The sequence below is a fragment of the Acartia tonsa genome, chromosome 11, assembly GCF_053477335.1.
Source record: "Acartia tonsa isolate MP-2025a chromosome 11, ASM5347733v1, whole genome shotgun sequence".
Lineage (NCBI taxonomy): Eukaryota > Metazoa > Arthropoda > Copepoda > Calanoida > Acartiidae > Acartia > Acartia tonsa.
This window is the reverse complement of record NC_137270.1, coordinates 35,679,005-35,693,897: the sequence shown is the minus strand read 5'-3', so window position 1 is coordinate 35,693,897 and position 14,893 is coordinate 35,679,005. Positions and strand designations below refer to the sequence as shown.

Below are 14,893 nucleotides of genomic sequence, written 5' to 3'. Positions count from 1 at the left end.
GGGATAAGACAATTACTCCTTCTGTAGATTACTATTAGTGGTTGAAAGGTTTAGATACTCAACTTATGAACCAATCAATTAAATTCAATAAAAAGTCCCGAAAGTTGTTAGGCCAACCAATAAGAAAACATTTCTATAAAACTTTGGGGACTAGTGTAATAAGCAGCCCAATGTCCACTCCCTTCCTGTAATCTTGATGCTTGCACTAACAGTGGGTAAGCTAACGAATGGCGAACGCGTTTCCTAAACCGTCGTAAGTCCCTTTTCTCTCTGAATATCTAAATTTTCACAAAAAGAATTGTCATAGTTATATAAGAAAATTTTTAGGAAATTTTGTAATTTTTCAAATTGACCAAAATTGATGTATTTTAAAATATTTCTTTCGGTTGTAAAAAAGCTTTTAAACGTACAAAATGTATATTTATATCCCGTTACACTAAGCTGACCAACTCTCTAACTTTAGATAAATGTGTTTTTTTTTATTGGCGGATTTGAAAAAAGTAAAAGCATAAATTTTGCTAAACGTCCACTTACATGGTTTTATTTTTTCTCTGTATTAAACTTCAATCCTTTTATTGATTGGAAATATTTTTTGTTTCTTATTGCTGCTCTACTTAACCTGTATAACCGCTAGAGGGGGGAGGGGGAAAATACACCAAAAGGTCTTACATCGGCTTAACAATAGATACGTGGATATATTAACAGAGGGGGGGGGGGAATTTTGTTATGGACCCAATTTATTGGTTAGTTCGTCCATCCAGTAGGAGGGGAGGGTTAGGGTAAAGAAGGTGGATGGGATGTTTAGTTGCTTTTGAAGTGTAGAATAATTTTTCAAAACATCCGACAGACAACCAAACCTTTGATTGCACGAACATCGTCTGGAACTTTTGATTGTCTTGAGTCAAATTCACGCCTTCCCGACAACAAGCGGTCTATGTTTTAGTTGCTGCTCTACATACGAATATATGCATTTTGTCTGCCAGTCTTGGGTAAAATGTATGTTCTTATCTGCTATTCAAGATAGGCTGATGTTTTGTGAAGTCTCCCTATACCAATACTATACCAATAAAAATTCGTGGGTCAGGTTTCGTTATTTTTAGCAATAAATCTATTCTTGCTTTTATGTCCTTATTCTATCCATGATTTTTGGATGCTTCGCTACTTATGGATGATGTCATACTTGTTTTATGATAATATTGAATATTGTATAACCTATCAGACTTTTGATATTTACTTCGCCTACCATCTGCACATAAAGAATACTCACTACATGGGTCTACAACAGTACAGAGCTAAGCACGGCCTTACAGGAGAAAATAACAGGTTAGTTACACTTTTTGGCACTATTTTGTTCTTGTTGAAGCTTTTTATAGTGAATATAAAAATGACGCCATACTGTCTTACCATTGCAGGTTAATTAAAATGTACACTGGCCTGCCATTGGTAAATTAAAATATATATTGGCCTGTCATGGGTAATTTAGTTTGTATATTGGCCTATCATTTGTCATTTGTATTATATGACATTTTTTACAAGCACTATAAACACCTTTGTCTTGTTAGTTGAACAGTTAATCTTTAATTGGGATATTTATTTGGTTGGTCACTTGAAATTAATAAGAAATATTATCAAATGTAATTAAAGATTTTTATGCATTTTTAGTAGCGAAGCTACTCTATAATTCACAATGTCCGTCCGTCTGTCCGTCCGTCTGTCCGTCCGTAATTAATGAATTGGGGGAAACGTAATTTTCTCGGCTCCTATAAAAGATAGAGAGCTGAAATTTTTTGACAACATTCCCATCAGTAAGGAGCACAATTAACTATAAAACATCAATGGCGGTCGGACTGCTTTTTAGCAGGTTTTAGGCTATTTTTTATATTTTCCAAATTTTCCCCATATCTTTGGTGTTTATGGTCCGATTTTCGAAATTTTTTCAGTTAAAGATATCAAAATTAAATTTCCCGTCATTTGAAGAAAACAACAATGACAGTCTGACTGCCTTTTTGCAGGTTTTTGGCTATTTTTATATTTTTCACATTTTTACCCATATTTTTGGTGTTTATGGTCCAATTTTCATAAATTTTTCAGTTAAAGATATTAAAACTAAATTTCTGGCGTTTTAAGAAAAGAAACAATGGCGACTAAACTGCCTTTTAGCAGGTTTTTGGCTATTTTTATCTTTGGCATTTTTGGTACAATTTTAAAACTTTTTTGCATTAACAGTTTCAAAATATTTTTCCCATTGTTATGTGCATCTAGTATGTAATTTACTTTAACCATCTTCATCATACAAAATAAAACAAGGTTTCATGTTTATTTTCTCCAATAAATCTATTATTGATTTAATTAAATACACTTTAAATCTACTTCTACGTATTCCCATCCACAATTTTTGTGCTTCGTTACTTATGGATGTTGTCATCCTTGTTTACTTCTAAGCCATACTAAAATTTAATGTATTGGATCATATTATATCCAGTTTTCTACGAATAATAAAATAAAAATCATAGTAATAAAACTAGTTTTGTTTGCCGTCGGCATCTCGGGCCATGGGCTAACAAAACTGGTTTCTATCTTATAATTGTTTATTTTAATATGCGCGAAAAGCTGTTTAAATATGAATCGATAAATAACTCTTATGTAATTTTATTATACATACCTCGTACTTTTTGTTAAGGTTTAAAATATTGAATGTAATACTAAATCTTAACAATATAAACATAGTATAATATTTAAATATATTCATTTTAATCCTTTACTTAAATTTGGTAGCGAAGCTACTCTATACCTAGAACAAGGTCGAATGTCCGTTTGAATGAATAACTTTCTTGAATTAAATGTATCTACAAGCTTTTTATATTGGCTATAAAAATGACGTCATAGTGGCCTACCATAGGTCAATTAAAATGTATACTAGCACATCATTGGTACTTTAAAGAGCTTCTTATAGTCTATCATTAATTTTTTGCTAAATAATAATTAAATGTTATTTATTAGCTTTGTATTGAACATTTTAATTCTAGTTGCTTTGCATTAACATTACTAATGTGAATAAATTAATTAACTAAAAATAAATATTACTTATATAAATTTTATATATTTTTTTAAAGACTGATTTCAATAATTATGTTATTTCTAAAAATAAACAAATTGTAAGACATATCAGATTTATATAAATATAGATTAAGTTATTTACAATATAAATCAATGAAGCTTCTTAGAGGTCATAGGAAGGTTAGACGGTACCTCCTCCTTAACAAGCGAAATCGCCCCAAAAATGCCCTCTCTCAATTTTATTCTCTCACCTCTTTCGTTTTAATTAAACATTTATAAGTACATGGGCATAGCCGTTGGTAACATATGATATTTCAAAAAGGCGGCACGCCAGGCTACAATTGAATCAAGACAAAAGTATGTGCCGAGCTCTGGGACCTATGTATGGTGAAATTAGACATAAAACCATGATGATTCCAGGTAAAACCAAAATATTTCAGCGGGATCTTTTTGAGAAAATTAGATTTGAAAATTTCAGATTCAATTTTCACCCCCTATGAGTTGCCGAATAATCATAACAAGAAAGCAAAGATTATTTATTTAAAATTTTGAACAACAGCAATTATGAAGTCTTTCATAAAACCTCTCTATTTAAGATTTATTTAAGGCTGAATTTCCGTGACCTTAGCAAAACAACTGATAAAAATGGCAAATAATTAACTCCCTTCAGGAGTGGTTTTATAAAGAACTTTATAAAAGCAAACTTGTTCAAAATTTTGAATAAATAATCTTTGCTTTTCTTGTCGTGATTATGCGGCAACTCCTAGGGGGTGAAAAATGAACTTGAAATTTTAAAATCTAATTTTCTCAAAAAGATCCCGCTGAAATATTTTGGTTTTACCTGGAATCATTATGGCGTGGCGGTCATAGCTGATATGGTGAAAATAAATATTTATGTCATTATGGCCACCTATTTTATAATAAACTAATTGCCTCGCCCCTAGCCTCCAGGGGAGGGAAGGGGCATTTAGGAAAATAGCCTAAAGCCATTCCAACTAAATTATTAAGCTTACCTAAAAGCAAAAGCCATCCCAGAAGAGTAGAATCCAATCGGTTCAGTGGTTACCAAGATCTTAAGGGACAGACAGACGGACGGACAGACAGACGGACAAATGGACAGACATCAAGCTACTTTGTATTATAGGTAAACAAAATTTGTAAATAAATCCTATATTTTTTTATTTCGTAGCAGAATCCTTCTTGTCTTGCTAATAAGCTTTTCCCTTTGCACTTACTTATATTATTACTTTTAAAATGCATTCTATTATCATTTTAATAAAGAAATGTTAACAAGATCGATTTTTTTCATTGTTAAAGGAAAATTAAGATATGGTAGATATATATTTTTTGTAGGGTTGGGCCGGATATCCGGCCATTTTCAATATCTGGTCGGATACCGGAAATTGAAACTATCCGGATACCGGATATACGGCTGATTTCTAATGGAAAATATCTGGCTATCCGGCCGGATGTCCGGTATTTCGCCGGATATCGAACGTTGGCCTGATATCCGGCCGGATACCGGATATCCGGCTTTAGTAATCAACCGGATATCCGGTATCTGGCCAAAAAAGTTTCCGGCCCAACCCTAATTTTTTTGTAGTAATTGGAAACAATAAACAATATGTTGCCTACTAATGTTTGGGAAAAAGCTCTGCAAATAACTCATAACAGTATTTTCGTGCACAGGTTTTTTACGGCTGGACATCTTTCCAACGTTCTATACCCGGCAAATTACCGGATATCCAGCCGGATAACAGAATATCCGGTATTAAAAATCAGCCGGATATCTAGTATCTGGACAGTTTCAATACCCGGTATTCGGCAGGATATTGAAAATGGCCGGAAATCCGGCCAAACCAGATATCCGGCCAAAGCGGATATCCGGCCAAACCCTAGTATAGACTAACCCTTGAATTTCGTTAAGGATGTGAGCTAGATAATATAATTTAAGAGTAGCTCCGCTTTCTAACACTAAGTTGTGGGAGACGTATGTAAAACCTTAAAAATACATTAAATCATGTTATAAAATATGATTATTTACATATTTATAATTCATAGCGAAGATTTTCTTAGTATGTCAGTACTTTATAATTTACTGCTTTGTAGATGAATCATACTATCGATTTGAAACATACGCTCGCATAAGGGGGAGTTAAGGGGTGTATCCACCTCCTGACAAAATTAATAGGGGTAGATACACTCCTTACCCCCATGCTACATACCCCAACAATGGTTTACAACCCGCTGATAAACCCCATTTTGTTATTCCCCTAAAACTCACCCACCCCCCTGCTGATTTTATTATAAGGGGTATGTCAAAAATTGAATGGGGGTTGTCAAAATTATCTGATGCGCTTCGTGCAAAAACCTTAACCCTTGGACGATTTATAAATTGGCAAAAAGTTTCTTAAAGATAAAGATTTCCTCAGATAAGTCCTGATACTTTTGAGCTTCGCTTTTTATGCTGTTGCTATTCTTGTAACAAATATATGTATAGAACAGTATGAAGTTTATTCATGTAGTTTTTTATAAAGCCGATTATAATATATCCTTTTTTTTATAGTTAAACCTCTTTTATTACAACAAATGGCTGCGCCTCCTTAACGAACTAAAAGATTCAGTTATGGACAAAACCTAAGGATTAAATAGCATGGATTTAAAGGCAGATAAATTGATGTACTTCCCCAATGGTAATACACAAAATAACCTCTTCTGTAGATTAAAAAAGTAGTTGATACGGTTGGTCCCTCAACTTAACGAACCAACCAACCAAAATTCAATAAAAGTCCCCAAAGTTATTTAGCCAATGAATAACACTATTATTAACATTTAGGGACTAGTGTATTAAAAAGCCCAATGTCCCCTATCTTCTGGTTGAATAGACTTTTAAGACAAAATGTAAAACAAGGATGACAACACCCATAAAAGCAAAGGTAAACAAACTAACATCAGCAATAATAGAATGGCAGTGTTTTTAATATTGATAAAGCAGAATATTATTTTTATCTTTAAATAAAATTCTTTCTGGTGACGATTATAAAATTAATGGTTAGCTAACCAGATTATACTTATTTATTACATTAATCTTCATTTAGGATTATAACTAAATAGAGCAATGCTAATATGCATAGATTTAGTAATCAGCGCCATCTGCTTTCATTACGCACAAACAGACGATCACACATCGACTTTTAAAAATCCTAATGAAAAGTAAATTTATAAAATAAAAGAATAAAGTTTTTGTAATGATTTGTTAATTCTTTTTGTTCTTCAACCCAGGTGGCTGTTTTTGTAATTTATTGAACAAAGCTTAATCCGATTTACAGGAGCTTAGTTGCAAACTTTAATGAGTTATTTCAACAACAAGTACAATTATGTTCCAATTATTGCCAAATACAAAGTAGAATAATATCTGTACGTCCGTCCGTCTGTCTCTAAAAATCTCGGTAACCACTGAACTGATCGGATTCTACTCTTTAGGGAATATACCTCTTGGTCCTGTGGTGGTTTTAGGCTATTTTCTTGGGGGGGAAGGGGGGCCGGGGGGGGCACCCCCCCAAAAACAAAAAATCCCCCCACCATTTTTTAGACAGTTATTTTATTTAGGCATTTATTTTAAAATAAATGGAAGCACCAGAAATACTTATTTTTTTTAAATTACCTCTTGGGGCTTCGCCCCTAGAGGCCAGGGGTGAAACCGCTAGTATACATACATTGAAAAGAAGAAATTTCTGTCCCCAATTCATTTTCCCTAAGTACATAAAACTCATTATTACCAATGATTTAGAATTTATTATTGCTCTTTGTGGAAGGACACCTGCCATATTTTGCAGGGATCTAAAGGGATAAGACAATTGCTGATAAATTGATCTACATAACCATTGATAATAAACAAAATTATCCTCTCTAGATTACAATTATTGGTGTAAACGTTTGTAATAATTGTAATTAACAGAATAGAGAATTTTTTGTTTCATCATGAAGGTAAACATCAATTTTATAGCTGCTTGGTCTGGTTGTCCGCGCCCGCTCATATCATCTTTTCTGCGCGCTCAGTTGTGGTATCTAAAAGTTTTTCAGGGGTGTTACAAAATGTGTAACAATTTATCGGCCATTGTCTTATCCCTCTAGATCCCTCATTGACAACACAATAACATAGGCAATAGAAAATTGTAGAGTGGCATCGCTTTAAGAAAATGAAAGTGTCTACAGTTTTTTACATGTTTTCCTAACTAAAACTTTTTATAATGAATAAAGATTATGTGTAATTAACTTTTTAGTAACTGTTATAAATACATATACACTAATTATTTCAGTAAATTTTTAACTCATACAATAAAAAGTGTTTTTTTGTGGATTAAAGAAATGCTTTTAAAAAACACAATTCAAAATTGACAGTATTAGAAACAGCTTATATAAAAAATGACGTCATACTAATGAGCAAATATAGACTAGTATAAATTTTTATTGACCAATAGTAAAATTTATATTGGGCTATCATTGGTTAGTTGTATAGTATGACGTATATATTTTATAGGCACTAAAAAAAAGCTTCTAGTTTTAACCAAAACTTATTCTTAATAGACACACAGATAAGATATGTTTATTACAGATCCAAGAAAGATCCATTCGAAACTAACTGATTAAAGAAACCCTATGTTAATGGTCTTTTTAATATTGAATTTAATCACCTTCAGCGGAGCAACTTTGTTTTAATAGTCCCTAAAAGCTGTGCGTTAATTGAAATATATATATTTTTATTGAGAATTTTGTTGACATCTTTGAATATTAGGTTTTATTTTTATATTTTTATTTTAGGTACTATAGCTGTAAGATCTGTAACACTACAATTATTTGGAGGCTTTGGAATATTAGGTAAGCAATAAAATACTAATACTAAAGCAGGAATCTAAAGGGATAAGACAATGACCGATAAATTTTTGTACATTCCCAATGTTGCTACACAAAATTATCCCTTATATAGCATAAATTAGTGGTTGAAACGTTTAAACACCCATCTTAATAAACCAACCAATCAAAATTCAATAAATGTCCCCAAAGTTGTTAAACCATCGAATAAGAAAACGTTACTATAAAACTTTGGGGACTAATGTAAAAAAACAATGTCCCCTCTCTCTCTCTCTCTCTCTTATATTTGTCTTTAAAAAAGTAAAATTTAACATTCATTTATCGTGATTTACATATTTTTGTATTGTATGACATGAAATTAAAATTTACTTGAAAAAGGATTTAAATTTATTTAAATAAAATATATAATACTAGCGGCTACGTCCCTATTTTTAAAGATTTCTCCTGGGAGGGTGGTAGTACCCTCCCCCAAAACAGCTATAAACCTTCCCATAACCAATAAAAAGCTGTCCTAAAAAAAAGAAACATATCGGTTTAGCGTTTAGCGAGATCAACAGATAAACACACAGACACAGATCCTGTTACTTAATTATAAGGACTTTGTTATTTTTTTTACTTTTTTAGGCGACATATTACGACAAAGCACAACATCAGTATAGAAGACTATGGTAGCAAATATGAAAATCCAGGGCCCGTCATTATCACGCAACCTCCACAAGTAGAAAACAAACTGCTACCTCCAGGGCCCGCCATTGCAACGGCCAGCGCAACAAACATGTTGCAACAACAGCAGGAGGAGCAGAAATCAGCTGTTTTGTCCCGAACCAGTTTTATACTGCAGCAGGCCGGTGTAGGACTAAAGCCAAACATTGTGGTTGTCACTAAACCCCAAGAGGAAATCATTATTAAGGTAATTTATTACTAAGTTTTTCTATACTTATTATAAATTAGTCATGAAACGGCAAAAAAGTGATTTCTTTTAAATTTTCTTTTAGCAGTCTTTAAAAAAAAACTATTTCTGTCTGTGTGTGATTAGTTGTGCTTTAATGATAGGCCAAATTACTCAGTTTTTGAAAAGGCAACAATAATTTAACCAATAAATTGATGGATTTAAGTAAGATATATTATAATTTACTAAAATATCCATTTTAGCAAATAAGCCATAAAACGAACTTCCACATTTTAAATGAGTTTAAGGATTTCTTTTTAAATTTTCTTAAATTTATCTCCTTAGTATTCAATATCTCTCGTTTACACACGAGCATAATAACCCAGGGATCTTAGGGGATAAGAAAATGGTCGATAAATTGATGTACATCCCCAAGGATGATACCCATAATAACCCCTTATTTAGATTACAAATATTGGTTGTAAACGTTTGGACACTCAACTTCATGAACTAACCAATCGAAATTTAAGAAAAGTTCCAGAAGTTGTAAAGCCAACGAATAAGAAAACGTTATAATAAAATTTTTGGGACTAGTGTAATAAACAGTCCAATTTCCTCCCCTCCTTGATAATATCCACATTTTCGAAGATTTAAAATTGATAATTATTAGCTTGAAATAAGCCCAGTCACTTGCTTCAGGATGCTATACAGAAAGGTCCCGAGTGGTATGATGGATGTACTTTCAGATGTCAGGTATACATTAGAACCTATAAAGAGTAAAAATCTTTTCCATTTTTAAGTATTATTTTGGATTTGTTTGCTTTACATTGAAAGCTATGTCCAAACTTCTAAAAAGTCATATGATTGGACGAAGTTCTAATGTTTTTTTCGGTCTATGTGACCTTTTCATTCATATTGCAAGGTTTATTTTGATTAATCTTACTTTGTTCTTTTAGATCTTTTCCTTTAATTTGAACTTTTCGTTCGTTTGTTCATTACTTTAAGTCAGGTTAGGTTAGGTTTTTTTCTGGCTTTTTCTGCAGGGTTGGGGCATCGCAAGTTTAGACATAGTAAGCATAGTAAAAATACTTACCTCCGCCTTTTTTCAAAATTTTTAAAAGAAGAAGTGGGAAGAGCGTTCTGTGCTCCAAAGGCACTTTGAGGGAAAGAACCAGACAAACCAATAATTTACAAAGTCAAATGCGTTTATCAAGTCTAACTTTTATATGTTAATTATGACCAAATGTATATATATGAAATGGTTATAATTATCAACAGTTTGACTTGATAAGTGCATTCAACTTTACAGAAAATAATCGAACCAAATGTATATTTATGAAATGGTCATAATAAAGAACAGTTAGACTTAATAAGCGCATTTGACTAAATGATAACACACAGCTTTACGAAAAATATGACCCACTTTTTATGGCAGGTGTCCCCGTGTACAGCTCAATTCTGGCGCACAGAGGATTTCATATATATACATTTGGTCATAATGATTAAGAACAGTTAGACTTAATAAGCGCATTTGACTAAATGATAACACACAACTTTACGGAAAGTATGACAAATGCGCAAATGCGCGAAAAAATTACCAATTTTTTTTATGACAGGTGTCCCCATGTTCAGCTCACTTCTGGCGCACAGAGGATTATCACAATCATATCACTGGAACTCACAACAAAACTCTGCAAGATTATCATAAAGTTTATGGACACAAGGTAAGTTTGAAGATGATTAAAGTTCCTCAACAAATTATGACGTCATACGATAAAGTAACCAATGAGAGGCCAGCATAAATTTTACCATTGGTCAATTACAGTGTATACTGGCCTCTCATTGGCTATTCAATCGTATGTCATAATCTGTGGAGGGACTTTAATCATCTTCGGTAAGTTTTGTTTGGGAGGAGCACAGCTAGGATAATCAACATTGGATAATAGTTATTTATCGCATCTTATTATCGACAGCTTTCCGTGGATATTAAAATTTTAGCCCCGAGTGGATGAAGGGCCGAGCTAACAAAATAGACAGCTTTCCTTGTATAATAAAATGTTAGCCCCGAGTAGATGAAGGTCCGAGCTAACAAAACTGGTTTAAATCTTATAAGTGTAATTTTTTTTTTATATCTGCGGACAGCTGTTTATAATACAATACGAAAAATAACTATTATCAAACATTGATTTAAGAAATGCAGGAAGATAAAACCATTTGATCTTGAAATAGATTTATAAATTTTTAATGTTTCCATCTTTTCCAATTGTATTACAGTAGAACAAAACAGATCAAAAGCTCTAACAGGGATAATTTTGCTTTTAAGTTAAATTGCATAGATTGGCAAATAAAAAATGGTATTCTATTGAAGACGAAGAAAGTCCCTAAAAAAATTGCATGTTACGTCATAAAAACGAGGTATTATCCATCTCTTTATAGGGGTTTTCTTACCGACTCCTCCTCTCCTCATCCCTCATTTTTATGACGTCATTGAGGGACTTTCTTCATTTTCTATTTTATTTATTTTTTACTTTTGAGGAACTCATTTTTCTCTTGTTCTAAAAATATTTTCACTGTAAATCATACAAAGGGTGTATGTGTAAGTGTATTTATCAAGCGAATTAACCGAATAATAATATATTTTTAAAAAAGACTGGCTTTAATCTAATAATTTAATATAATACAATGCGATGAATAAATTTTTTCACAAATTTTTTATCTAATAATTTTCGTTTTAGGGCGAAGTGTACCGCCAGTACGAGTGTATAATCTGTGGAGCAAAGCTTGCTCACAAATACAGCAATATCGACAGTCATATGACCCTCATACATGATCTTACTATACATGAGTATGAACGGATGTACGTCAATGTACCGGTAAGTGCTTTTTATAGCAGCGAAGCTACACATTTTTTCCCTTTCGACAGACTAGCCGATGCACCTCTAGCATCTATGGGCTCTATATTGAAATAAGTAGAGAAGGTCAGAAAATAGCTTAAAACCATCCTAAGTCTTATATATAAAAATCAACCATACTGAAACCATCCAGGGACCTATACGAAGCTTCCCTTGAATGGAGAAATCAATTGTTCATTCAGTAGTTTTCGAATTCTTAATAAAATCTTACTACTTTATATATTCGGACTACTGCGCTAAATTGATATGACTATTCAAAAAACTTTAAATTGTAGTGTACCTTTATATCATGCCTTTTTTTTCCAGGAATCACCCCCCAACATAGAGCCAACAGTGGAACTAGAGGAAAATACGGACCCTGATTCTCAAATGTTTATAGGTAATAGCAAAAAAAAGATTTTAATTCATCCCACGATCAAAGACGATTTAGTTTTTGATTTCATGGCTTTTTTTTCAAGTTGTAATATTGCCATTCTATGGGTAGTTTTAGTTCTGCAAGAGGCGTGTAGCCTTGAAAGGATAAAAAAAGAGCAATTATTGCCTTACTCATTCAATTTTGTAAGTGATAATTAACAGCTTCCGAGTGACCACATTTTGAGATTTCATCAGTTATGTTTTTATTAGTAGCGAAGCTACTCGATAATTCGAAATACACAAAAGACACAAAGTGGGGGAAACGTGATTTTCTTTGCTCCTTTAAATCTACTTCTATACATTCCCATCCACGATTTTTTGTGCTTCGCTACTTATGGAAGTTGTCATCCTTGTCATCATGTATAGCAACTTCATGTTATATTTTAGCTTTCGAATGCATTTCTAATGTCAAACTGCAATTAATGTATAAGAAACTTAATTAGTTATTTATCGCATCGTATTATAAACAGCTTTCCGTGGATATTAAAATAAAAAAAAATGTCTGAAATACGATGCTATAAATGATCTTCGAGTATGTCTAAGACGGTTCTTATTCAGCGAACATTGATCGGTTTCAAAGCCTTGCTGGAAAAAAATTATCAGGCTCTTCAAACAAATTTTATTTTCTTCTCTTATTATTAACTTTCTGAAATTATATGACTACCTCCCTCTCTTTTATAAACTAACCAAATAAAAAAAAAATTTTCTACGTTATAAAATGAATAATACAATTTTGTTTATCCACTTATTTTTCCCTTTTAAATTAGGTTCTTGTATAAAATTTTAAATTTCTTAAAGGGGTATAATTTACATTCACAACTCTTTACGTAAATAATTGTGTAATTGTATATTTTTAAGGTGTGCATTAGCTTCCACACATTATTTAATTAGCAAATTATTACAACAGTATATTTTGTGTGTGTGTGTGTAGCTATTGTTTCTTAGTGTTTGTACCTAAGTAGTCATGGAGAAGGACGAGACACCTTTGTATAGTTACTAGGGCTATCAAGCTCCACGCTCATGTACATTATGTTTTGACCAGCTGTCTCAAGGGAGCTACTCTATATTACCTCACCCTCTCGTCGAGTATGGCAGGTGTCCCAAATTAAGTCACCGTAATGAATAACGCTCTCCGCAGAGGAGCTTGGGATAACGATTGTACAGATGTTATGTACGTGACTATTAAGTATCCAAACCACTCAATAATCTCCCTTCTTACACAACCAGGGGAAGCTGCGTGAACTGAGAAATTTGACTTGCCACATTGGGACTTGAACACGAACTATCACCACCGTAACTCAGAGCGTTCCCACTGAGCTATGACGCCCCTTAGTATATTTTGTTCCTTTCTTTTGATTCTATCATATAACAAGGATTAAAACACCCATAAAAGCGAAGTTCCTAAACGTAATGAAAAACGAAAGTTGACATGTACTTGTAGAGTGTCAGAACTAAATAAGCAGAATATAGATGTATAAGTTGAAGCAAAAAATAAGTAAATGTTCAAAACTGCTAATATATACAGTATACTGTTTAAGGACATATTCAAATTTTTAAGATTTGATTATAAAGATGCTTTAATTATAACATTATAAAAAATTGTTGTCAAAACGGTTAAAATCATCATGTTTTAATATCTTATTTATCTACAATTGTGTTTTATTGCGCATATGAAACAATTATGTGCGAGATAGAATGCACACTACACCGACTCAGAATTACCACTTTTTAAAAAAAAATCAATAGGCGCGCTATTCCAACCCATTCCTTTTGTGATATAATGACCATTGATACCAAAAAAGTGTTCTGGTAGCTTTTTTTCAGCAATATGTCAATTTCGATTTTAATGAAAAAGGGGAAGGGTCTCCCCCTGGGGGAGAAATTTTTTTCTATCAAAGCATAGCTTTATATACTTTCCTGAATTCGTCTTAAAAATTAGATTAAGGATCAAAAAACGATTTTTAAAAATATTTAATGCACACCTATCTGTACATGTTTTATAAAGGTCCAATTAAAAATTGAAACTTAAGATTTAAATCCTGTATTTGAACATTTTTTTTCAAATATTTTACAAAAGGTTTTGATTTCTTTTGTTATGTTGTATTCATATTTATATTTTAAATGTATAGTATAACATATTAATACTGATTAATAAAAAAATATATTTTTTTTATTAAAACAATAAATTTACAGTAAAATAGTAAGTTATCCTTTGAAAAGTTTAACAGGCAATCAAATCATCTATAATACAAAGTAGAACGATGTCTGTCTGTTTGTTTGTAGCGAAGGATCTCGCTAACCGCTAAACCGATTGGGTTTTCCTTTACAAGGTAGCTTCTTAAAGGTCCTGGGAATTTTTAAAACTATTTTTGCAGAGGGTGTCTTCACCCCCCTCCCTTCAAAAAAATATTTCTTTAACTCTTTTGAAACTTAAATTTAAAATGTAATGAGGCCACCTTTTTCCCTCCTACCAGTGCCCCTAGAGGCTTCTTGGGGACGTAGCCGCTAGTCCTAGTATATAAAGTAGTATAAAGTTTTTTTTCTGAATCTTAAGACCCCAATAATTACTGAACTGGTTTGGTTCTCCTATTTAGGTAAGATTCACATAGGTCCTGTGATGATTTAAGGCTGTTATATTTTTAAAATTAAGTCTTGGGATGGTTTTTAACTATATTTGGTAGCTGCTCTCTGCCCCTGGGCGGTAGATAGCCGCTATTTTTAAATAAAAGAATTAAAGTGCTGCATTTAG

At 32.4% G+C, this 14,893-nt stretch overlaps 1 protein-coding gene across 1 annotated transcript in view; it reads left to right on the top strand.

Moving 5' to 3' along the window:
- Positions 1–1,223: 1,223 nt before the first annotated feature.
- LOC145331262 (uncharacterized) overlaps positions 1,224–14,893 on the top strand; it is a 50,373-nt gene continuing 36,703 nt past the window's right edge. The window contains exons 1-7 of the mRNA XM_080175879.1: positions 1,224–1,323; positions 7,879–7,935; positions 8,554–8,839; positions 9,518–9,571; positions 10,435–10,542; positions 11,554–11,691; positions 12,037–12,109. Coding sequence (XP_080032005.1) covers positions 1,271–1,323; positions 7,879–7,935; positions 8,554–8,839; positions 9,518–9,571; positions 10,435–10,542; positions 11,554–11,691; positions 12,037–12,109 — 769 coding nt within the window. The 5' untranslated portion in view covers positions 1,224–1,270. The remainder of the gene's footprint in view (positions 1,324–7,878; positions 7,936–8,553; positions 8,840–9,517; positions 9,572–10,434; positions 10,543–11,553; positions 11,692–12,036; positions 12,110–14,893) is intronic.